Source organism: Eretmochelys imbricata, chromosome 5, assembly GCF_965152235.1.
Source record: "Eretmochelys imbricata isolate rEreImb1 chromosome 5, rEreImb1.hap1, whole genome shotgun sequence".
Taxonomy (NCBI): Eukaryota; Metazoa; Chordata; order Testudines; family Cheloniidae; genus Eretmochelys; species Eretmochelys imbricata.
Window position 1 is genome coordinate 25,537,601 of NC_135576.1, and position 26,743 is coordinate 25,564,343.

Consider the following 26,743-nt stretch of genomic DNA (forward strand, 5'->3'; position numbering starts at 1 on the left):
CAGTTGAAGTTTTTTCAGAGTGTGTAGCTTTGTTCCTAGATATGAGTTGCAATAAAAAAATCTGGAGGTCAGTAATGCAGTGATCTCCATTGACATGTGTAAAACTGATCGGCAGGGTCACAGTCAGTCACAGATAAAAAAAGAGCATTTTTTGTTTTTATGGCTATTTGACATCAATAAAATTGGATCCAAAAGGATCCCAAAGCAGTGGCCTAACTTAATTTGAGGGCAGATGTCCTTACAGTGGCATTTCCCTTTTCCTATTAGCATCACCTCAGCTTTGCCCAGATTCAGTTTTAGCCAACTGCTCTTCCTGCAGGTGCTAATTTTGGTGAGGCACTGAGAATTCTGGGAGATTGTGCTGTTTATGATTTTTTTAAAAACTGGAGCTGAATGTTCATGGTGCACTGGCACCTAAACCCATATTTCACAACTTCTCCCAACAACTTCATACAGATGTTTAATGAAACGGGAAGACTGAGCCTTGAGTGGACTCCGCGGGTGACATCTTTTGAGATGGAGAAGCCATAACAAGCCTCAGCGTTTAGTCTAAAAGAAGAGACTTGAGCCATTTCAGGGCATTTTCTTCACATCTGCAACTGTCGGTGGTAGGAAACAAATACATGGTAATCAATGGTATTAAATGATATAGTAAGGTCTGGGTATTTCCTTTGTCTGTTGGCAAGAAGAGCAGAGAGCACCTATGCATCAAATGCTGTCTTTTTAACATGCAGTGGCCTGAGAGGGATCAGGTATTCTTCTAGTTTCTCAATCAGTTTAGTTAGAAAAAGAGGTTAGACAATGGGCAGTAGTTGGTGGAGTCACTATCATCAAGTGATGGTTTCTTTAATACTGGTTGGATTATTGTATGTGTCAGGATGGCTGGTAGACTTCCATCATCAAAGGATTCAGAGTAACAGCCGTGTTAGTCTGTATTCGCAAAAAGAAAAGGAGTACTTGTGGCACCTTAGAGACTAACCAATTTATATGAGCATGAGCTTTCGTGAGCTACAGCTCACTTCATCGGATGCATACCGTGGAAACTGCAGAAGACATTATATACACACAGAGACCATGAAACAATACCTCCTCCCACCCCATTGTCCTGCTGGTAATAGCTTATCTAAAGTGATCATCAAGTTGGGCCATTTCCAGCACAAATCCAGGTTTTCTCACCCTCCGCCCCCCGCCCCCACAAACTCACTCTCCTGCTGGTAATAGCCCATCCAAAGTGACCACTCTCTTCACAATGTGTATGATAATCAAGGTGGGCCATTTCCTGCACAAATCCAGGTTCTCTCACTCCCTCACCCCCCTCCAAAAACCACACACACAAACTCACTCTCCTGCTGGTAATAGCTTATCCAAAGTGACCATTCTCCCTACAATGTGCATGATAATCAAGGTGGGCCATTTCCAGCACAAATCCAGGTTTTCTCACCCCCCCACCCCCATACACACACAAACTCACTCTCCTGCTGGTAATACAGGAGAGTGAGTTTGTGTGTGTATGGGGGTAGGGGGGGTGAGAGAACCTGGATTTGTGCTGGAAATGGCCCACCTTGATTATCATGCACATTGTAGGGAGAATGGTCACTTTGGATAAGCTATTACCAGCAGGAGAGTGAGTTTGTGTGTGTGGTTTTTGGAGGGGGGTGAGGGAGTGAGAGAACCTGGATTTGTGCAGGAAATGGCCCACCTTGATTATCATACACATTGTGAAGAGAGTGGTCACTTTGGATGGGCTATTACCAGCAGGAGAGTGAGTTTGTGTGTGGGGGGGGGGCGGGGGGCGGAGGGTGAGAAAACCTGGATTTGTGCTGGAAATGGCCCAACTTGACGATCACTTTAGATAAGCTATTACCAGCAGGACAGTGGGGTGGGAGGAGGTATTGTTTCATGGTCTCTGTGTGTATATAATGTCTTCTGCAGTTTCCACGGTATGCATCCGATGAAGTGAGCTGTAGCTCATGAAAGCTCATGCTCATATAAATTGGTTAGTCTCTAAGGTGCCACAAGTACTCCTTTTCTTTTTATCATCAAAGGAAGCAGTGTTCAGGAATACCAATACTTAATAATAAAGTTATTATATTTAACTGTAGTTTAGTTCACTGGTTTAAGGCAAAAGTTGTAGCCAGTCTCCAGAAATATTGTATGTGCATCCATTTGCACATGAAAAATAGGCAATTATCTGTGCAATTACTTATTTTGTATAGGCAAAGGGAGTTTAATATGTGCAAACAGATGTGCCCAAACATATTACAGTTGAATTTTCAGATGCCTCCTAAAACTTGAGGCCTGATTGTGATCCAACTGTAGTTGGTGACAAAACTCTCACTTACTGTAGTGGGAGCAGAATCAGACCCCTGTCTCTTACCATTTTAAAAAAGATATCCTAACTCCAATCAACAATATGAGATATTTTCAAAACAAAGATCTTGTTTAATTAAAGGTTAGTTTCCGTAGACTTCACTCATATGAAACTCTCATACACAAGGAGTTCTGCATGAATTCTGCATGAATACGGACTGCAGCATAGAACCTTGAATGTTATCAATTACAATGGCTCTTTCCAATGAAACTATATTTAAAGTTTTCATAATATGCATCTTTTTATCAACAGACATTACACAACAATCAATAAATATATCTTCTTTTAGAAATATCACTATTTGATGGTTAAACAATTCTATCCATCAATATGATGAATGAACTTTGATTAGATATAAAATCCATCACATTATTAATGTCTCTATATATGATTAATTTCAAATCTGAAGGCTTTGTAATGTTTCTTGAATACTGGAGGCCATCCTGTCATCCCCATTCCAGCACAAGGAATGAAGATTGGAATCCTTAAAGTGCTTCTGAAGTCCGTTTCTGCCGTATTAAACTTATGTTGTCCTGAAAGTTAATCTTTGCTTGAAAAATCATAGAATGTGAATGCATAGGATTTCCTTACTCCAAGGATTGCTGAGATGGTTTACAATTTTCAGGAAGACGAGCTACCAACTGCACTGCTGTAATCATAGGTAATTGTCATGAGCAAACAACAGGCTGTCTGCGGATCCATCTAGAATGATCTGAAATAGAATTAAATATATCTGGTTATTTCAGTATATTCATTCTAAATCAAATCAGTATTTCATAACAGAGTAATAGGTTAAAGTCTGGATATGATATATTCATTGGTTATATATATATATATATAATTTAACTAGCTAACCCTGGAACAGCCATACACACCTTTTTAGGTAAATCAGTGTGACTACTCACTCTGATCTCTATGCCTAATACTTATAATCACTTAAAATCTATTCTTCTGTATTTAATAAATTGATTTTATATTTTACCTAAAACAGCGTGGTTTTGGGTGAAGTGTTTGGGAAATCTCAATTCAGACTACAAAGGCTAGTGTAAATCCATTCAACACTGAGGGAGTGGTGAACAAGGTAATAAGCTTATGCTGGCCAGACTTCTGAGCAGTGCAAGATAGTACAGTTCTGGGATGCAAGGCTGGGGAGCTGGAGGGAATTGCCTGGGGCCTCTCCATTGCTGGTTCATGACTGGCTGGGAGATCATTCATGTAACTCAGTTGGATGTGTCCCTGCCTGTGGATGGCTGTGTAAATGCAGTGCCTGTCAGAGGCTTGCAGTTTAATATTAACATCACACTCTGAGAGACAACCCAGGCTGCTGGGTTTGGAGGGCTCAGCAGTCCCACAGTCCAGGTTGCACAGTTAGAGCTGTTCAGACTGCAGGTGAGAGAAAGTGCATCAGCAAATCTTGGAGCTAAGGGAATGGGAAATAGGGGCTCAGAATCAAGCTGAGGAGTAAGCACACCAGCAGGCCTTAGAACTGCAAGCCAAAGCAGCTGAGAAAAGGTAAAAGAGCGGAGACACCAACTGGCCTTGCTGGAGAACCAGAACCCTTCCTCATCACTGATTCCCACCTCTCCAAAAATCCATAAATAGGAACAATTGTGTCCTGCATACAAAGAGACAGACAATGTTACAGAATCATAGAATCACAGAATATCAGGGTTGGAAGGGACCTCAGGAGGTCATCTAGTCCAACCCCCTGCTCAAAGCAGGGCCAATCCCCAACTAAATCATCCCAGCCAGGGCTTTGTCAAGCCTGAGCCTTAAAAATATTTAAGGAAGGAGATTCCACCACCTACCTAGGTAACGCATTCCAGTGTTTCACCACCCTCCTAGTGGAAAAGTTTTTCCTAATATCCACCTAAACCTCCCCCACTGCAACTTGAGACCATTATTCCTCATTCGGTCATCAGCTACCACTGAGAACAGTCTAGATCCATCCTCTTTGGAACCCCCTTTCAGGTAGTTGAAAGCAGCTATCAAATCCCCCCTCATTCTTCTCTTCTGCAGACTAAACAATCCCAGTTCCCTCAGACTCTCCTCATAAGTGATGTGTTCCAGTCCCCTAATCATTTTTGTTGCCCTCCGCTGGACTCTTTCCAATTTTTCCACATCCTTCTTGTAGTGTGGGGGCCAAAGCTGGACACAGTACTCCAAATGAGGCCTCACCAATGTCGAATAAAGGGAAACAATCACGTCCCTTGATCTGCTGGTAATGCCCGTACATATACATCCCAAAATGCCATTGGCCTTCTTGGCAACAAGGGCACACTGTTGACTCATATCCAGCTTCTCGTCCACTGTAACCCCTAGGTCCTTTTCTGCAGAACTGCTGCCGAGCCATTCGGTCCCTAGTCTGTAGCAGTGCATGGGATTCTTCCGTCCTAAGTGCCGGACTCTACACTTGTCCTTGTTGAACCTCATCAGATTTCTTTTGGCCCAATCCTCCAATTTGTCTAGGGCCCTCTTTATCCTATCCCTATCCTCAAGCGTATCTACCTCTCCTTCCAGTGTCATCTGCAAACTTGCTGAGGGTGCAATCCACGCCATCCTCCAGATCATTTATGAAGATATTGAATAAAACTGGCCCGAGGACCGACCCTTGGGGCACTCCACTTGATACCGGCTGCCAACTAGACATGGAGCCATTGATCACTACCTGTTGAGCCCGACAATCTAGCCAACTTTCTATCCATCTTATAGTCCATTCATCCAGCCCATACTTCTTTAACTTGCTGGCAAGAATACTGTAGGAGACCATGTCAAAAGCTTTGCTAAAGTCAAGGAACAACACGTCCACTGCTTTCCCCTCATCCACAGAACCATTTATCTCATCATAGAAGGCAATTAGACTAGTCAGGCATGACTTGCCCTTGGTGAATCCATGCTGACTGTTCCTGATCACTTTCCTCTCCTCTAAGTGCTTCAGAATTGATTCCTTGAGGACCTGCTCCATGATTTTTCCAGGGACTGAGGTGAGGCTGACTGGCCTGTAGTTCCCAGGATCCTCCTCCTTCCCTTTTTTAAAGATGGACACTAAATTAGCCTTTTTCCAGTCGTCCGGGACTTCCCCCAATCGCCATGAGTTTTCAAAGATAATGGCCAATGGCTCCGCAATCACATCTGTCAACTCCTTTAGCATTCTCGGATGCAGCGCATCCGGTCCCATGGACTTGCACTCGTCCAGCTTTTCTAAATAGTCCCGAACCACTTCTTTCTCCACAGAGGGCTGGTCACCTCCTCCCCATGCTGTGCTGCCCAGTGCAGTAGTCTGGGAGCTGACCTTGTTCGTGAAGACAGAGGCAAAAAAATCATTGAGTACATTAGCTTCTTCCACATCCTCTGTCACTAGGTTGCCTCCCTCATTCAGTAAGGGGCCTACACTTTCCTTGACTTTCTTCTTGTTGCTAACATACCTGAAGAAACCCTTCTTGTTACTCTTAACATCTCTTGCTAGCTGCAACTCCAGATGTGATTTGGCCTTCCTGATTTCACTCCTGCATGCCCAAGCAATATTTTTATACTCATCTCTGGTCAATCTTCCACTTCTTGTAAGCTTCTTTTTTATGTTTAAGATCAGCAAGGATTTCACTGTTAAGCCAAGCTGGTCGCCTGCCATATTTACTATTCTTTCGACACATCGGGATGGTTTGTCCATGTAACCTCAATAAGGATTCTTTAAAATACAGCCAGCTCTCCTGGACTCCTTTCCCCCTCATGTTATTCTCCCAGGGGATCCTGCGCATCAGTTCCCTGAGGGAGTCAAAGTCTGCTTTTCTGAAGTCCAGGGTCCGTATTCTGCTGCTCTCCTTTCTTCCCTGTGTCAAGATCCTGAACTCAACCATCTCATGGTCACTGCCTCCCGGGTTCCCATCCACTTTAGCTTCCCCTATTAATTCTTCCCGGTTTGTGAGCAGCAGGTCAAGAAGAGCTCTGCCCCTAGTTGGTTCCTCCAGCACTTGCACCAGGAAATTGTCCCCTGCATTGTCCAAAAACTTCCTGGATTGTCTGTGCACTGCTGTATTGCTCTCCCAGCAGGTATCAGGGTGATTGAAGTCTCCCATGAGAACCAGGGCCTGCGATCTAGTAACTTCCGTGAGTTGCCGGAAGAAAGCCTCGTCCACCTCATTTTGGTCCGGTGATCTATAGCAGACTCCCACCACGAGTTGTTGCTCACACTTCTAAACTTAATCCAGAGACACTCAAGTTTTTCTGCAGTTTCATACTTGAACTCTGAGCAGTCATCCTGCTCACTTACATACAGTGCAGCTCCCCCACCTTTTCTGCCCTGCCTGTCCTTCCTGAACAGTTTATATCCATCCATGACAGTACTCCAGTCATGTGTGTTATCCCATCAAGTCTCTGTTATTCCAATCACATCATAATTCCTTGACTGTGCCAGGACTTCCAGTTCTCCCTGCTTGTTTCCCAGGCTTCTTGCATTTGTGTATAGGCACTTGAAAGGCTGCGTGTGATTAAAGAGATTCCTGAGGACAAGAAAATCCCCTCTTTGCTTGCAAAGTTAACTGGTAAAGCGCTGAATATATTCAATGAAGTGCAAGCTCAGGATGCTTTAAATTATTGTAAATTCAAAGGAACAGTTCCAGATTATCCCTGGAACATATAGGGTAAAATTTAGGAAACTTAAGAAAAATGCCGGTATGAGTAATGGGGACTATGTAAACAGCATGAAAGATCTGATGGGAAAATGGGTGAGGGGGAAAAGGGGTTGAAAGCTTTGAAGAAATATTTGACCTTGTTGCTTAGGAGCACTTCCTAAGCATATGTAAAGATGAAGTGAAACAGTGTCTATGGGACAAAAATGTGAAAACTGTGGATGAGATGGCATCTCTAGCTGTTGCCTTTGAGAAGACCCAGGCATCTATAGAGACTAAACCACAGGAAGAGGGGATTAAACTTTGTGGAAAGCAGTGTTCCTGTTTTACCCCTGGAAAAAAGGAGGGTGGCTGGGAGGTTGGGCACTCACCTCCCCAAAATCATTCTGCCAATCCCTATCTCAAATCTCCTGTGAAACCAGAAGAGCCCAAAAGGTACTATCACTGTAATGCTACTGATCGCCTGAGGAATAAATGCCCTGTGCTGGGAGGAAGCAGGCAACAAATAGTTAATACTTCTCAAGACAGGAATGTTTCAGGCACCTGAGATTTATCATATTGGTTTTGTGAGACTAGCCTCTGCAGAATCGGACATGGAGCACATTAATGTTGTCAGAATTAATGACACGGAATACTTAGGGTGGAAGCATACAGGGGCACAGATTTCTCTGGTTAATCTGGTGTTTGGTGCTACACTCTATGTATCACCTGGTCAAATGGCAGAAATTGTAGATGTGGGTGTGTAACGATTCTTGGCTCTGGAGGGACCCAACTGAGAGTGCCAATTCAGGACAAATTGCTTAAAGCAGGGCAGTTACAGCCCGAGGCTATGCACACCAAGGTGAATCAAACCAGCCAAACAGAGACTTTGGTTTTACCCCACTGGCTAACCACAAAAGTCACACAAGCAATTCCCTTAGACACTCCAGTTTCCCAGTATCACCACCAGTGCAACTCGTTATGGGGACAAATGGTTATGACAACCAATACTCCAGTAAAAGAAAAAAGGTTCTCTCGATCCCAAAGGACCAAGCCCCAGACCCAGGTCAATATACAAATCAGATCTTACCCACAAATCACGCTATTGCCAATCCTTTAGAATCTAAAATCTAAAGGTTTATTCATAAAAGGAAAAAGATATAGATGAGAGCTAGAATTGGTTAAATGGAATCAATTACATACAGCAATGGCAAAGTTCTTGGTTCAGGCTTGCAGCAGTGATAGAATAAACTCCAGGTTCAAATCAAGTCTCTGGAGTACATCCACAGCTGGGATAGGTCTTTCAGTTCTTGGTTCAAAGCTTCAGTGTAGCACAGTCCCTCCAGAGGTATGAAGCAGGATTGAAGACAAGATGGAGGAGCTGCAGCAGCTTTTTATATTCTCTTGCCATGTGGTCTTTCTTTCTTTGTCCCAAAGACAAGCTGTCCATCACATGGGATGGAAAAACCTTCAGAGTTCTGTCCATAGGCATGTCCCTGCATCCTTGCTGAGTCACAAGGTGTGTCTGCCTTCTCTCAATGGGTCAGTTGTATAGCTGATGGTCCTTAATGGGCCATCAAGCAGGCTAGGCAAAGCTGACACCAACTTGTCTGGGGTGTCACCCAGAAGCATAGCATAAATTTGAAATACAGACAGTATAGAGCCAATACTTATATCTTTAAATACAAAAATGATACATGCAAACAGATAGCATAATCATAACCAGCAAATCATAACCTTGTCTAAGACACCTCATTTGACCCCCTTTATACAAGATTTGGTGCCACTACAGGACCTTGGCTGCAACAATGATCTATACGGTCCCAGATTATGTCAATAACATCACAGGGTGGAACCAGATTCCCTGTGCCACTAGCTAGAATTCATTGGCGTGGGAAAATTTGGAAAGTGTTTCGACTGTGGGGGTAATAGAAGGTCTCTCAATTCACATACTTAGTGGGAATGATTTTTTCCATATAGCTCAAGCTGTTAAGGTGTTTGCTTGCAGCAAGAAGGAATATTATGGTGAGACCCCAGAGGGAAAGAGTAAAGTCCCAGGAACTGCTGAAGGAAAAGGGAGAAAGTCTCTTTGATTCCTCTGCAGCAGGTGAAAGCAGCATGCTTCCAAGTGTGGAGGAGGTTGAGACCAGCTCCTGCACTGCAGATGAAGACATCATCTCCTCAGGAAGGGAGGAAGGCAGAGTGCCTGTCACTGAGAAAGCAGTCCAGGGTTGTCATACATATAAAGGGAAGGGTAAACACCTTTAAATCCCTCCTGGCCAGAGGAAAAACCCTTTCACCTGTAAAGGGTTAAGAAGCTAAGAAAACCCTTAAGAGAGGGCCTGGACTAAGTAATGTGGCTTATCTAAACCAGATGAAGGATCTGTTAGATAAATGGGTCCAAGGAAGGGATGTTACTAGCTTTGACGGAATGTGTGATTTGATAGCTTAGGAGCAATTCCTGAATACGTCCAAGGAGGAAATAAAACAGTGTTTATGGGATAAGGAAATGGACTCAGCAGAAAGTCTTGCTTCTTATGCTGATATATACGAGCAGTCCCAGAGCGCCAGAGAGGTGGGGCAAGCCGGAACAAAAGGGGTGGAGGGAGGAGAGAGGAACAACCCTGGTCGCAGTTGGAGCGGATACAAGAAGGGACACCCTCAGACCACACCCTACTACCGGGGGCAGCCCAAGGCCCCAACTACACACCAAGGAATGCTCCAGACTCCTTATCGTTCTGCCACACCGTTCTCCAGCAACCCACCTCGCCCCAGTGACTCGTCAGCTGGACAATGTTTTAAACGTAATGAGCTGGGGCATGTAAAGGCCAACTGCCCCAAGAACCCCAACAGATTACAGTTCATTGCACCGGAATCACACCAGAGGTCCTCAGGCCCAGATACCTCCCAGATACCCTCAGAGCGGAGGGAAACTGTGAGAGTGGGCGGGAAGAAGGTCACCGCGTGGAGGGACACCGGAGCACAAGTGTCGGCTATCCATGCTTCCTTAGTGGACCCCAATTTAATCGACCCAGAGATCCAAGTGACAATTCAACCCTTCAAGTCCAACTCTTTCAGTTTGCCTACAACCAAGTTGCCTGTCCAGTACAAGGGCTGGTCAGGAATGTGGACTTTTGCAGTCTATGATGATTATCCCATCCCCATGCTGTTGGGGGAAGACTTGGCTAGCTTCACATGATTGGCCAAGAGGGTGGAAATGGTCACTCGCAGCCAGGCTAAGCAAGCCATCACGCCTACCTCTGTTCCGGAAACTTCTACCAGGACCCGGTCAGAGGTGATGGAACCAGACCCCATGCCAACGTCTGCAACAGCAGTAGTGGATCCAGTCCCAGAGACCCAGACAGAGCCAGCCCCAGAACCAGCACCGGCGGAACAACCAGCACCAGACCCGTTGCCAGCACTGAATCCCATACTTGCACCACCAAACCTGAACCGGCAGCAGCTGATAACCCTACACAAGAGGTTCAGCCGGAGCCTGAACACCAACATAGTGCACCAGCGGAGAGCAGTTCACAGTCAACAGACACAGCTCCATCCCCTACATCGCTTCCAGAGGGACCAAGCCTAGGTCCACAATCCAATGAGGAACTGATGTCTCCAGCATCATGGGAACAGTTTCAGACCCAACGGGAAGCAGATGAAAGCCTCCAGAGAGCTTGGACGGTGGCATGGAGCAACCCACCGCCTCTCAGCTCTTCTAATCGATCCAGGTTTGTTATAGAAAGAGGACTTTTATACAAGGAAACTCTTTCTGGTGGACACCAAGAAGACTGGCATCCTCAGAGACAGTTGGTAGTTCCAACTAAGTACCGTGTAAAGCTCTTGAGCTTAGCCCACGATCATCCTAGTGGCCATGCTGGGGTGAACAGGGGCCAAAGACTGTTTGGGGAGGTCATTCCACTGGGAGGGAATGCGCAAGGATGTTTCTATCTGTGTCCTATCTTGTGGAGGTATGCCAAAGAGTGGGAAAACCCCAAGACCAGGTCATAGCCCCTCTCCAGCCACTCCCCATCACTGAGGTTCCATTTCAGCGAGTAGCTGTGGATATTCTGGGTCCTTTTCCAAAAAAGACACCCAGAGCAAAGCAGTACATATGGACTTTCATGGATTTTGCCACCTGATGGCCGGAAGCAGTAGCTCTAAGCAACACCAGGGCTAAAAGTGTGTGCCAGGCACTAGCAGACATTTTTGCCAGGGTAGGTTGGCCCTCCGACATCCTCACAGATGCAGGAACTAATTTCCTGGCAGGAACTATGGAAAGCCTTTGGGAAGCTCATGGGGTGAATCACTTGGTTCCCAACCCTTACCATCATCAAACAAATAGCCTGGTGGAGAAATTTAATGGGACTTTGGGGGCCATGATATGTAAATTTGTAAATGAGCACTCCAATGACTGGGACCTAGTGATGCAGCAGTTGCTCTTTGCCTACAGAGCTGTACCACATCCCAGTTTAGGGTCTTCCCCATTTGAACTTGTATATGGCCGTGAGGTTAAGGGGCCATTACAGTTGGCGAAGCAGCAATGGGAGGGGTTTATACCTTCTCCAGGAACTAACATTCTGGACTTTGTAACCAACCTACAAAACACCCTCTGAACCTCTTTAGCCCTTGCTAAAGAAAACCTACAGGATGCTCAAAAAGAGCAAAAAGCCTGGTATGATAAACATGCCAGAAAGCGTTCCTTCAAAGCAGGGGACCAGGTCATGGTCTTAAAGGTGCTCCAGGACCATAAAATGGAAGCGTCGTGGGAAGGGCCATTCATGGTCCAGGAGCGCCTGGGAGCTGTTAATTATCTCATAGCATTCCCCACCTCCAACCGAAAGCCTAAGGTGTACCATATTAATTCTCTAAAGCCCTTTTATTCCAGAGAATTAAAGGTTTGTCAGTTTACAGCCCAGGGAGGAGATGACGCTGAGTGGCCTGAAGGTGTCTACTACGAAGAGAAAAGTGCTGGTGGCGTGGAAGAGGTGAACCTCTCCATGACCCTTGGGCATATGCAGCGACAGCAGATCAAGGAGCTGCGCACTAGCTACGCGCCGACGTTCTCAACCGCCCCAGGACTGACTGAACGGGCATACGACTCCATTGACACAGGTAATGCTCACTCAATTAAAATCCAACCTTACCAGGTGTCTCCTCAAGCTAAAACCGCTATAAAACAGGAGATCCAGGATATGCTATAGATGGGGGTAATCCACCCATCTGGCAGTGCATGGGCATCTCCAGTGGTTCTAGTTCCCAAACCAGATGGGGAGATATATTTCTGCGTGGACTACCATAAGCTAAATGCTGTAACTCGCCCAGACAACTATCCAATGCCACACACAGATGAACTATTAGAGAAACTGGGATGGGCCCAGTTCATCTCTACCTTGGACTTAACCAAGGGGTACTGGCAGGTACCGCTAGATGAATCCACCAAGGAAAGGTTAGCCTTCACCACACATGTCGGGCTGTATCAATTTAATGTACTCCCTTTCGGGCTGCGGAATGCACCCGCCACCTTCCAAAGACTTGTAGATGGTCTCCCAGCGGGATTGGGAGAATATGCAGTCGCCTACCTTGACGATGTGGCCATATTTTCGGATTCCTGGGCAGAACACCTGGAACATCTACAAAAAGTCTTCGAGCGCATAAGGGAGGCAGGACTAACTGTTAAGGCTAAGAAGTGTCAAATAAGCCTAAACAGAGTGACTTACCTTGGAAACCAGGTGGCTCAAGGAACTGTCAGCCCCCTACAGGCCAAAGTGGATGCTATCCAAAAGTGGCCTGTCCCAAAGTCAAAGAAACAGGTCCAATCCTTCTTAGGTTTGGCCGGATATTACAGGCGATTTGTACCACAATACAGCCAAATCACCGCCCCACTGACAGACCTAACCAAAAAGAAACAGCCAAATGCTGTTCAGTGGACCGAAGAGTGTCAGAAGGCCTTTAACCAGCTTAAAGCAACACTCAGGTCTGACCCTGTGCTAAGGGTCTCAGACTTTGACAAACCGTTCCTAGTAACCACAGATGCGTTCGAGCATGGTGTGGGAGCAGTTTTAATGCAGGAAGGACCGGATCAAGAATTCCACCGTGTAGTGTTTTTCAGCAAGAAGCTGTCTTCCATGACTTTTTCAAGATAATCACTAATGGCTCACATCTCCTCAGTCAGCTTCTTGAGTATTCTAGGATGTATTTCATAAGGCCCTGGTGACTTGAAGGCATTTAACTTGTTCTTTTCCTATTTTAACCTTTGAGCCAACCTAATTTTCACTGGTATTCACTATGTTAGATGTCCAATTGCTTCTAAACTTTTTGATGAAAAATGAAACAAAGAAGTCATTTAGCACTTCTGCCATTTCCACATATTTTGTTATTGTTTCCCTCCCCTCATTGAGTAATTGGCCTACTCTGTCCTTTGTCTTCCTTTTGCTATTAATGTATTTGTAGAATGTTTTCTTGTTACCCTTTACGTCTCAAACTAGTTTAATCTTGTTTTGTGCTTTGGCCTTTCTAATTTTGGCCCTACATACTTGTGTTATTTGTTTAAATTGATCCTTTGTAATTTGACGTAGTTTCCACTTTTTGTAGGACTCTTTTTTGATTTTTAGATCATTGAAGATCTCCTGGTTAAGCCAGGGTGGTCTCTTGCCATATTTCCTATCTTTCCTACACAGTGGGATAGTTTGCTCTTGTACCCTTAATAATATCTCTTTGAAAAACAGCCAACCATCTTCAATTATTTTCCACTTAGATTTGCTTCCCATGGGCTCTTACCTACCAAGTTCCTGAGTTTGCTGAAGTCTGCCTTCTTGAAATCTATTATCTTTATTTTGCTGTTCTCCCTCCTACCATTCCTTAGAAGCATCAGCTCTACAATTTCATGATCACTTTCACCCAAGCTGCCTTCCACTTTCAAATTCTCAACCAGTTCCTATTTGTCAAAATCAAAGCTAGAACAGCCTCTCCCCTAGTAGCTTTCTCCACCTTCTGAAATAAAGAATTGTCTCCAATACATTCCAAGAACTTGTTGGATAATCTGTGCCCTGCGGTGTTATTTTCCCAACAGATGACTGGGTAGTTGAAGTCCCTCATCACCACCAAGTCCTGTGCTTTGGATGATTTTTGTTTGTTGTTTAAAAAAAGCCTCATCCACCTCTTCTTCCTGGGTAGGTGGTCTGCAGTAGACCCCTACTATGACATCACCCTTGTTTTTTACCCCTTTTATCCTTACCCAGAGACTTTCAACAAGTCTGTCTCCTGTTTCCATCTTAACCTCTGTCCAAGTGTATACATTTTTAATATATAAGGCAACACCTCCTCCCTTTTTTCCCAGCCTGTCATTCCTGAGCAAGCTGTACCACTCTATACCAGTATTTTAGTCATGCATATTAATTCTGTGATGCCAACGATGTCGTAGTTGTGTTTATTTACTAGCATTTTGAGTTCTCCCTGCTTATTCCCCATACTTCTCACATTAGTATACAGATATCTAAGATACTGATTTGATTTCCCCACTATGTTGTCTCTTGTCCCTTTCTTATCCCTGCTATAAACAGCCCATGTTCCCCATCAGATTCCGACCCTTCTTCCAGGTCTCCATGTTTTTTACTTACCTGTAAGCTTTTGTCTCCTGCCATCATCTGATGGTAGCATCTGTCTCCCCAGCCCCACAGGTATATTCCCCATACCTATCTCTTCTCCTTTGTAGATCTGGATCCTCACAAATAGACTTCTGTGGGGGTCAAGGAAGAAAGGAATGATGGAAGTGAAGGGAAGCATCCCTTCTAAGGCCCCCCAGCAAGGAATCACTGGGATTTCATCCTCTCTTCTGAAAGCATCAGATGTGAGATTTTAGGATGTGAATATTCTATCTCACAGTGTCTTATTTTGGCCTAACAGCTCTAACTACGACACTTCATCAAGAACCAATTTTTCTAACATCCTCAGGATCCCTGGCCCCCTGCTTCTCACAGATTAATGGTTGTTTCCACAAGCTGATGAGATAATTACACTCTAGGGGGCCTGCTACTACTCCCAGGCCTGAATTCACGAAGGGGTTTAGGCACTATGATGCTGAGCACTGCAATGCCTAATTTTTAGGTGCCTAGAAAATCCCTAGGATCCACAAAGCCTGAGTGACGAGACTAGGATCCTGGAGAAATATTTATCTAAGACTGCAATCCACAAAAGCCTGCCAGCAAGGCAGGGAGTCACCTAAGCAAGCCAATAGGAGATGCCTCTGAGAGGGTGTGTCCTAAGCCCTGCCCCTCTCAGGGAGTTCTGCACCTAAGTCCAGGCTGCAGGTAGGTACCCATCTCTGCTTAAAATCCGCAGCCAGGAACCCCTCCCTTAGAGCTGGGTGGCTTAAACACTTAAGCCATTTCTTGCAAGACTGGCTTAGACGCCTGCCTAATGCCACACAAAGCAGAGGAGAATGAGGATAACGACTCCCGTATAACTAGGGCCCTACTAAATTCACGGCCATGAAAAACACGTCACAGATCATGAAATCTGTTCTCCCCCCATTAAATCTGGTCTTTTGTGTGCTTTTACCCTATACTATTCCGATTTCATGGGGGAGACCAGTGTTTCTCAAATTGGGGGTCCTGACCCAAAAGGGCGTTGCGGGGGAGTTGCAAGGTTATTTTAGGAAGGGGGTGTGTGTCACGATATTGCCACCCTTCTGTGCTGCCTCCAGAGCTGTGCCCTCATCCAGAGCCACCACTGTCTGGCTGCCCAGCTCTGAAGGCAGCACCCCACCAGCAGCAGTATAGAAATAAGGGTGGCAATACCATACCATGTCACCCTTACTTCTGCGTTGCTGCTGGCAGCAGCTCTGACTTCAGAGCTGGGCTCCCGGCCAGCAGCCACCACTCGCTAGCTGCCCAGCTCTGAAGACAGCACTGCTGCCAGCAGCAGCGCAGAAGTAAGGGTAGCAATACCACAACCCACACTACAATACCCTTCCAACCACCGCACAACTCCTTTTTGGAGTTACAATTACAACGCTGAAATCATGAAATTTATGATTTTTTAAATCCTATGACCGTGAAATTGACCCAAACAGACCGTGAATTTGGTAGGGCTCTAGCTATAGCCATTAGCCCAGTGTTTAGGTTACTCATCCAGGATATGGGAGACCCCAAGTCAGTTCCTCCCTCTGCCTGATGAGAAGAAGAGATATGAACAGGGAAGAACTATTGTAACAGCTTACCTAGGGACATGGTGGATTCTCCATCACTTAGTCTTTACATTAAGACTGAATATCTTTTTAAAAAACATAGCTCAAACAGCAGTCATCGGCTTGATGCAGAGATTACTGGGTGAGGTTCTTTGGCCTGAGTTATACAGGAACTCAGACTAGATGACTACACTAATTCCTCCTGGCCTTAAAATCTATGAATCCGTAAGCCCAGAATGAGGACCCAAGTATGTAAACAAAACCAGTTTGTACACCCAGATACAAAGCCAGTTTGTATCTGCGTGTAGCCAGTGATGGAGAACCTTGTATTCTGCAGATCAGAAAAAACTTTAAGAGAAAGATAAAGGGAAATTTTGAGAATTCACTGCACTTTGAGCATCTAGCCTACCAATTTTCGAAAGCAGTACTTTATGCAATCCTCAGTTTCTACACATTGTTAAAAGAAACTGCTTACTGTGTATTTCAACCAGAAGAGCCACAAGTGAGCCAAATACTAACTGCTTGTGAGAGAGCAGGGCATCATGAATCATTTTAGAAATGGAGTTCCAGGGGTGAGTGTGCTGCAAGATTGGGTTGCATGACTAGATGTGACTGTGTGAGTGTAAAGTGAGGACAGAATACTGGAAGGCAAAACCTATGCAAGATGAAGATCTAATGGGTATAAGGATAAAAGGAGAGATGAAGGTAAAGCAGTAAATGCTAGAGGCCATCCAAAGATTTGCTGAAAGGGACTGTGAGTACTACTGTCAATGATCACTTGTACATGAAAGACAGAGGTTTGGATTAAGGATCCAGGAGTAACCAGCAGAAGGATATTGTTCTCTTATTTTTGTGCTCCTAAAACACAGATCTCAGATTCTATTTGTCACCTGCTATCTCAGCTTCTGCATCAGAAGTCTTTGAATGTAAATCCACTCTCCTATACCTTTTTGACATTACCTTTCACCTTGGCTTTGTGCAAGAACTAGAAGTCCTTATTGTCAATGATTCTGGAAAGGAATCCAGCTTCACATGACATTTTCAAATTAACAGAAACTCTTCTTAAAGCCAATGGCGACTATTTTTGGAAGAACACAGAGGGGGTTTGACTATTTGGGGATAACAAGTGAGTTGTCATGTTAAGTCATTTGGAAAAGGGCTTAATGTTAATATTTTCAATTATTTTACCAATTCTAAAGCCTGACACTCATTTAAATTAATTCTGTATACCAAATGTATTAATGTAAAAAAAAACACAACCCAAAACTAACATTTTCCCCATTTGTTTAATGGAATAATATTTGCAAATGGATACTTGGAAAAAAGTTTTGTTTTATAATAATGACGTGTTGTTCTGTGAACTGAATATTATAGAGATACAACAAATGATTATGGGAAAAGTATTGTAAACTGTCATATTCTTGCTAACAGGAAAAAATGTATGTTTGTTTCCTAAAGTAAACAGTCACTCAAAACTGTTATTTGTATGTGATATGATCCTTGCTGAAGAGTTCTTTTAACAACTAAAAAGGGAACAGCCTGCAGCTCCACTGGAAGGAGAAGTGTCATGTGGCTGAGGATAATTCAAACATCACTGCCGTATTCCTTCTGAGAGAGGACGTAAATGCAATTTACAACCCCTACATGCACAATGGCAGCTCTCCTGGGGTGAATCTCCCCACTTGGGCAGCATAGTGCCTGCCTTCCACTAAGGAAAGGCAACTTTCAGCTCTGGCCACTGTATCTCTAGAGTCCCTTGACTTCTCCATAGTTGACCCCAGCCACTTTATGGGCTATGCTAACTGCCACTGGAGTGGGATTTGTGAGCATCCTGCTCCAATCCACCCTGCTTTAGGTGGACTCTTCACCAGTGGGGGTTGTAGTCTTCGTTCCACTGGTGAAAGCAGATTAAACCTGGGCAGGCTGTCTAGCCCCACAAATCTCCTGGTAGACCGAATCTATCACTTTATCAAAGTTGTTAATGTCCTGTAACAATATAAAATCTCCTGGTACTTGCATTGTCAACCAGTTTTACCATTCATAAATGACTGTTACAGTCTGTCAGCATAGGTTGGTGTTTAAAAGAAATCAGCCATTACGTAAGTTTGGTTCTAATGACCATTTTTATGGTTCAGATAGACTAACTACCATAAGCTGTATGCAGAACTGGTATAAGTGGACTCAACTTCCAATGAAGTAAGTGTAAATTGAGCTCAGCACTACAGACTACTTCAACTGAGATATCCAAGTCTGGGTTTAGGAGCCTTAACTTTAAGCTTGAAAATTTTTAACCCAGATATTCTGACACTCATTCCTGTGTCAAAAGACTACTCTGATTATTTGTTTTAAAAGAATTTGGCACTGTTGACACAAGCCTGTCAAAATATTAAAACCTTACTTCAGTGCTGGAGAGATGGTCACCATAACATAGGCACTTGGTTGGAAAGTAGAGGTTAATAAAAGGGAGTAGAAATGGGATTCTCAGGGCACCAAGAGAAGTTCAAAGGAGCACAAAAGCCCCAGGAAAAATGCTACTTACCTGATTCATTGCTGCTCACTTGTGTTATTGTTTCATCTTCATCATCATCACTATCACAATTTAATGAATGAAAGGCTGTTTCTGGCTCTGTGTCAACCTGATTTGCATCCAATTCTTGCTCAGCAAAGCTTCGCAGTGCAACAAGACGGTGATGTATTGCTGCATACAGGTACTCAGTATCTTTTGAACTTGCCTGTAGAAAATAAAGTGCATACAACCATTGAAAAATAACTGCAAAATAACTCTGACTGCATACCAACCAACCACTGAAGTGCAGATGTAAAAGGGAGAGATTTCAAAAGGACTGAAAAGAGCTAAAATCCCTTCATCAGACACTTATTGTCCTTCAGAGTCAAAAGAATGCATGTAAGATTCCAATTTAGTAACTTTTTGAGAAAATCAACTTAAATACAAATAATATTAAGTTTGTCTTAATGGTCTGTGTTTTAGAATTTGTTAAAAAATAATTGTTGGTTGTTTTCCTTATTGATATAATGGATGCAACCTTAAAACAAAAATTATGATTCATCTAGTGAATAACTCTTTTATTGAATACTTAATAGTCTCGACTCTGTGCAACTCCTCAGTAACAAAATGTACTTCTGACAATAATAAAACATATATGGATTGTGAAAATTCCTAGTAATATTTCTGGTTAGAAGTAAGTAAAAACAGAATTAATAACCAAAGATAAGTTTTCTCTGATTAACAAATGAAAAGGTGCCATGAACTCAGCTGGTAAAGTTGGAAGGAAATCATTACCAGAGGGTAGTTGAAAGCACATGATCTTCTGGGGCCTGATACTCCACTGCTTTGCACCATGTGGATTCATTTACACCTGTACAAATTCGGAGTAGAAAGATACTAGTCTGATTTGGTAGTTTTATATCCAATTTATACTCACTTTGCACAGGTCTAAGTGACCGCAAGAGTTGTGAAGCAGTAGAGTATCTGGCTATTCTTCCATGCTGCTCACATCTGCAGCAGCAAAAAACTTTCCTTTCACTATAGCCATGCACAATAGAAAGCCCTTGAGTACAATTCAGAGTTGGTGTTTCAGCAGAAATTAACTCAGCTGTAAACTGAGTAATTTGTCATCACAGGAATATGCAGCTTTTCAGGGACAAAGTCAGCCTAGGGTTGCAAATGTTGTAGATTAGACTCAAGCAGCTGCCTTTTTCATTGGTTCTCAAATTGTCATATATCTTTGAACCTGAGCCATGGGTGAGCCATTCTTTTTAGGCATATCTGAGGAACTGTCCTAGATTGAGATGTCAATAGAGGAGGTTTGGGAACAAATTGATAATATTCATTATCAGATTATATTCATCCAAGAGTTCTAAAGGAACTCAAATATGAAAGTGCAGATCTGCTTACCGGGGTACATAACCTATCACTTAAGTCAGCCTCTATATCGATGAATGGAGGATAGCTAATATAATGACAATTTTTAAAAAAGTTCCAGAGCTGATCCTGGCAATTACAGACTAACTTTAATAGCAAGCAATTGGTTGAAACTATAGTAAAGAACAGAAATATCAGACACACAGATGAACATTATTTGTTGGAGAAGAGTCAACGTGGCTTTTGTAAAGGGAAGTCGTGCCTCATCAATCTATTAGAATTCTTTGAGGGTGCCAACAAGCATGTGGACATGGATGATCCAGTTGATATAGTGTACTTGGACTTCCAGAAAGCTTTTGACAAGGTCCACACCAAAGGCTCTTAAGTAAAGTAAGAAGTCATGGGATAAGAGAAGGTCCTCCCATGGATCAGTAACTGGTTAAAATATAGAAAACAAACTGTAGGAATAAATGGTCAGTTTTCACAATGTAAAGAGATAAACAGCAGGATCTGTACTGGGACCTGTGCTGTTCAACATATTAATAAATGATCTGGAAAAGGAGGTAAACAGTGATGTGGCAAAGTTTGGAGAAGATATAAAATTACACAACAAGAGAGTTAAGTCTAAAACTGACTGAAGAGTTACAAAGAGATCTTACAAAACTGGATGACTGGGCAACAAAATGGCAGATGAAATTCAATGTTGATAAGTGCAAAGTAGTGCACATTGGGAAAAACTCTCATCTATACATACAAAATGATGGGGTCTAAATTAGCTGTTACCACTGAAGAAAGAAACCTTGGAGTCATCTTGGATAGTTCTCTGAAAAAAGCTGCTCAATGTGCAGCGGCAGACAAGAAAGCGAACAGAATGTTGGGAACCCTTGGGAAAGGGATAGATAGTGAGACAGGAAATATCATAGCGCCACTCTATAAATCCATAGTATGCCCACACCTTGAATACTGCATGCAGTTCTGGTCAGCACATCTCAAAAAAAGATATATTAGTATTAGAAAAGAGCAACAAAAATGACAAGGGTATTGGAATAGGGTGACCAGACAGCAAGTGTCAAAAATTGGGACAAGAGGTGGGGGGTAATAGGAGCTGATATAAGAAAAAGACTCAAAAAATCAGGACTGTTCCTATAAAATCGGGACATCTGGTCACCCTAGTATGGAAAAGCTTCCTTATAAGGAGAGATTAAAAAACTGGGACTGTTCATCTTAGAAAAGAGATGACTAAAGGGGGGATACGATAGAGGCCTATAAAACCAAAAATGGTCTGGAGAAAGTGAATAAGGAAGTGTTACTTACCCCTTCACATAAGAAAAGGATGAGGAGTCACCCAATGAAATTAAACCTGCTGCCTAGTAAACAAACATAAGGAAATACTTCTTCACACAATGCATAGTCAACCATTACCAGGGGATAGCGTGAATGCCAAAACTATAACTGGGTTCAAAAAAGAATGAGATAAGTTCATGGAGGATAGGTCCATCAATGGCTCTTAGTCAAGTTCGCCAGGGATGTAACCCCATGCCCTGGGTGTCCTGAAGCCTCTGACTGACAGAAGCTGGGACTGAACAACTGGGGGTGGATCACTCGATAATTGCCCTGTTCTGAACATTCCCTGTAAAGCTTGTGGTACTTCCCACTGTCGGAAGACAGGACACTGGGCGACCCTTGTGGACCACCTGCCCTTCTAGTCATGATTGCATGGACCCACCATAAACCACAATGATCACTTTGAATAATATCCCTGTGGCAACTATAGCAATTGTTTTGATGCAGAAGGAAAAATCAGGAAAGTGTGTTGATATATTTTAGGCATCTTTTAATGTTATTTAGCTTCATGGAGTAGCCAGTTCCACAGATCACTGATAGTCCACAGACCACAGTTTGGGAACAACTTGTATACCATTGCTTTAGTGACCCCTGCTGGCTGTGTAATACAGTGATCTGGTTATCTCCTTGGGCCATATCAGACCTTCAGCTTTTTGCACAAAAAATAGCAATTGACCTCAATGGTAATTCTGTACATGTTATAGTCTTACACTTTTTACCAGAAGGAGGCTTGCTAGAACAAGGAATCTGAGCTAAATTGCCAAGTTCTAGATACTTGTCCTTTTTCAATTTTTTCTTACCTGTATTAGAAATACTTTAACAGAATGGTCTTCTAGGTCTGTCGCAGTGATGCACAAACTCTTGCGATTTACTCTTTCTATCGCCATCTGAGTCCAGAGTTTGGTGTTGAGAATCAGTCTCAAACTGCCTTGATTTCGCATAACTAAAACAGGAATGCTTACATATTAGACATTACATGGTGATTGAAACCTCCCTGTTGTTGCAGCGGATTTATTCAGTACTGCTATAAAATCATATTTCTATTAACTTTGCATTTCAGTGGATTTATAACCTAACATTTTGAAAGAGGTGGGGGTTTAAATTTCTTTATTATGATTTGATATTTTTAAAGTTTCTCTCAATATTTTATACTTTTTGCCATATGATATAATGAAACAATCTTTCAAAACTACACAATAAAGTGTAAGAAACTACTGCTCAATAAACAGAACATCCCATAAGTCACTTGGAAGAAGCAGCGCCTCTGGAAAAGCCACGTCAGAAAAGACAGAACAAGTGCTAAAGAAATCTGGAAGCAGAATACATCTGTGAGTACCTGCAGCTCACAAAAGCTGCAGTGGCTAGGGATGTTTAGAAGGCAGCTAACTTTATAGAGTAATAATGAAGAGGCTTTGAGCAACTGGATATAAACAAGCCTGGTTGCAGGATTACAATGATGTGATATCCAACTGACTATAGCAATTGAGAGCATGATTAAGAAGTGGAACTAATTTTTACCTAGCCTTGAGTGTAATGTTCCATGTTTATTGCTTGAAGTGTCATTAAGCCTCAGGGATCCTCTTCCTCTTTCAGTCCAGGACAGTGAGAGTTTATTAAATACAAAAAGCTTGCAACTGATCTAAAGGGGAAAATGTTATGGAAAGCGTCAACAGATCTGAATTCTGTTGTGCCGGAGAATGCAATTTATACGTTTGATGTCTCTGTGCTATAACTTTTTACTTTATAGTTTGCATAAAATTAAGACCAATTTTAAAAGTGAAATGAAAACTGCACTAACCCCAGATTTATGTTGAGTACCTCTACTAATCAGGCTATGGGGAACGTTTAGCATAGAAATACATTTCACTTTTACCTTTTCTATTTTAATCCTTCTCTGTGAAATCCACCAACATCTCTGTATTTCCTGAAGATGTCCTAGAATGCATCATCCTATGACATCACTGATATCAGAAGTTTCATGCAACCCATTGTACCAGTACTGTCATAAACTGAAGCTAATGACCCATCCATATACAAATTTCCCACATATGGATGGGACAGTGGATTCAAGCAATCTTACAATTGTGTTTCTTTCCATTTTTAGATTTTTGTAATATATGCAAGTGTTAATTTGCCAAGAAAATAAAGAGTTTTAAGAATCTCGAGTAGCAAGATTTATCCTGCTGGCCTAAAATTACTACGATGTACCTTAGTTTTATTATAAAACCACTTACTTTGATAATTCCTTAGCTAAAAAAAAAAATCAAGCCTTTGTGTTTATAAAGTAACTTTAAGAGTACTTATAATTTGGGGTTTTATTTATTGGTGTTAGGGAACACTGACTTATTGTGAAGACAGTTATAACAGACAATAGCAGAATGAGGCTTTGGAGCATGATTTTGGAGGTTGAAAGAGCTCTCTATATTCAGCACAGAGAATATACGATGAAAAGCTACACATCAGCTTGAAAAGAAATTAGTTAACAGAAGCATATTTTTAAAAAAAGGAAAAAAACTTATACAGTTGTCCAACAAGTAGTAGTACATACATATTCATGGAATTATAAGTTACAGTAGACCATAATGTGCTTTCTAAACATAAGCAGAAAGGCTCATCATGCAGTTTTTAGGAAAATATACCTGCAACACGTTATGTTCTGCTTCTTCCCCTGTTATAACTTCAACTTTATCTAACAAATATTTCTGTGCTGGTTTGGAAATGTAAGCTGCAGCTGATTCAATTAGTGTTGACTTCTTTGCAAAAAATGTTTCTAAAGGAGAAATAAAAACAATAGAAAATTCTAAAATTTCTACAGCGGGAATATGTCAACAGTATGACTATTTGTATGGTCTAGGTCTTTGTACATTCATCTTAGTGCTAGATATCAGTTAACATTTTAATAAACTTCAGGCATTCCAGTATATTTTTTAAAGAATAAGACCACGATCCAGCATTTCTGTATAGGCACATTGGTCTGTCCACAAGGAACAACTAGCAGGATCAAGCCCTAACTAGTTAATAGTTGAGTTTCCAAATCAAATTTATTTTGAGATATTGCTGCTCAAAGTCATAGTCATGAAAAACATAAGTCCCATAAATCATAATGGTAATAAGAGCGGTGTGAATATTTAGCAGGAAATAACATGAATAACTAGCTAAAATTGTAGCTGAAGTGACTTGTTCATAAACAAGCTATAGGCTGAAATGTGTTCACAAAGTATTCATCACACAGTTTTGGATAACAAATAAATTTGTAAAACTCTAAGGCTATTCAAGGAAAACTTACAAATAAAAAATAGTCTAAATTAATCAAATAATAAATCATTCGCTATGATGATAATCTAGCTCTAGTTTTGAGTCACAAACCAAATGGCAGTTGCTTTCTGGACACTTAAATTTATGGTGCGCATCCCAATAGTATACTAATGACTGGATAACTTTAAACTTTTAACTATTTAAAGTAAATAGATTATAATTACTGACCACCACTAATTTGATGTCCTCTATGATGCACTGAAATTGACCTATTGGTAGAGCCTCACTGTATTTGTTTGCTAACTAGTAATGCTTACTTGTATGTGAATAACCAGTATGAAAAGATTTGGCATCTGTGGATGTTATTTCTCTCTTGCCTAGATCAGTTTCATTATGCAGCTTGGGAGATTTTTGAGGGCTCTAAAAAATTGAAGAAACAAGGAAAAACAGATTAAGAAATTGTAACGTTTATATGTTTGACATTAGCAGCAAGCTGAAAGATCAGGAATATATTGAATCATAAAATACACAGCAGGGGTGAAGATTAGTTGAAATAATAGGTTAACATGCAAACTTTACTCCTACATACAAATACTGACATAGGATATAAATAAACAAGCGTTTGGTATTTCAGTCAATAGTGGAACTTTGTCCATTATTATAAAAGCCTTCATTAAGCAGGAACTGCAGTCTCTTCTTAAGAAAGACTCTGGGCTAGGAGAATAAGCTTCTTTCCATTTAAGTTTAAGGTGATCTGATAATAGCAGTGGAGAAGTTTACCAGATATCTTTCCAAATTAATTCCTCATTTTACTGGACCACCATATATACCAAAAATTTAAAAAAGGCATTGCAGAATTTAGAAATAATCACTCTGAGATATTTTAAACTATTACATTTAGCTGATTCTGCAGAGTTACAGTTTTCTCATTGTTCACATCTCCTGTATATCTGTATACTGCTAATCAAATATTTTCTTGGGAGTCAGAGGGGAGAAAGCCTACAGCTCTGAATGTTAAAAAGTCTAAAATGGTTTGTGCTATAACAGAAAATTACTAGAATTGATTTTCCTACTGAAGGACCAAATCTAAAATTTGGGCCACCTAAGTTGTGCCCATGAAATGTGCGCACAAGCCAGCCGAGCATACCCAACAACTAACTGCCTTTGCAGATGAGCACCAACATATATAATTACTCATTTTGGACCAAACCTGTGAACAGCAATACATGTTTAACTTTACTCACATGACTTGACTTCAAAGTGATGACTCATGTGCATAAGCATCTGCAGGACTGGGGGCTTTGTATGAACATAAGACAAATGTTGTGGTCACAATTTAGGTGACCATCTTTGAAAATGTGACCTCAGCATTCAAATGCCAACTTTTTTAGAAACAAGAAAAAAGAAAAATTTCAATATTTACAAATCTTACCAAAACTCTCTCTACCATGTTTTCTCCAAACACAAAAGTAGAATTTCTGTTGTTTAAAAAAGTTACATCTTCAACTGGCTGATTTCTAGAGGAATATGTGAAAAATATCAATTAGACTTTGTAAGAGATGCAAATATAACATCTATAACTGCATACATTTACCTTTCCAAATCCTACATTAAAGCAAAAATATTGGCCTACTGGGAACCACAGAGAATACTTCATTAAAGGAATTTAGGGAGATGCCTTGTATTTCATGTAGAATAATGAGATTGTTCCTTAAAGCCTAGATAGTGGCAAAGCCACAAGCCACTGTTGCAGCACCCCAGGAGCAGTATAGGGAAAGAATCCTGCATCAAAGAGGCACACTTCTCTCCCTACTTCCTCTTACTCCAGCAAACTGCTACCCTCCCTGTGTCGGCTTAGCTGTGCCGGCCACCAGATCCACCCTCTCCCCTATCTTCATCTACTCCTTGTCCATCTGCTTGGGGAACACAGACAGGCAGGCGCAAAGCTTACTTCAGCATACCTAGATATAGGTTATGTCAATGCTGCAATGTAAGCGTGGGTTCAGACTCTGGGTTGAGCCCAAATCCTCCTTCTGTCTACACACAAATCTCTCAGACTCAGGCTTAGACCTAGGGTTCTAGGACCCTGCAGGGATGGA

General features: G+C 42.1%; 1 protein-coding gene across 1 annotated transcript in view; it reads right to left on the reverse strand.

The window, feature by feature from the left end:
• Positions 1–2,654: 2,654 nt before the first annotated feature.
• Positions 2,655–26,743, reverse strand: part of RANBP3L (RAN binding protein 3 like) — a 76,348-nt gene continuing 52,259 nt past the window's right edge. Inside the window, exons 10-16 of the mRNA XM_077816247.1 lie at positions 26,077–26,161; positions 24,962–25,064; positions 24,029–24,159; positions 22,908–23,028; positions 22,190–22,332; positions 18,702–18,894; positions 2,655–3,083 (exon numbers count right to left, since the gene is read on the reverse strand). Coding sequence (XP_077672373.1) covers positions 3,040–3,083; positions 18,702–18,894; positions 22,190–22,332; positions 22,908–23,028; positions 24,029–24,159; positions 24,962–25,064; positions 26,077–26,161 — 820 coding nt within the window. The 3' untranslated portion in view covers positions 2,655–3,039. The remainder of the gene's footprint in view (positions 3,084–18,701; positions 18,895–22,189; positions 22,333–22,907; positions 23,029–24,028; positions 24,160–24,961; positions 25,065–26,076; positions 26,162–26,743) is intronic.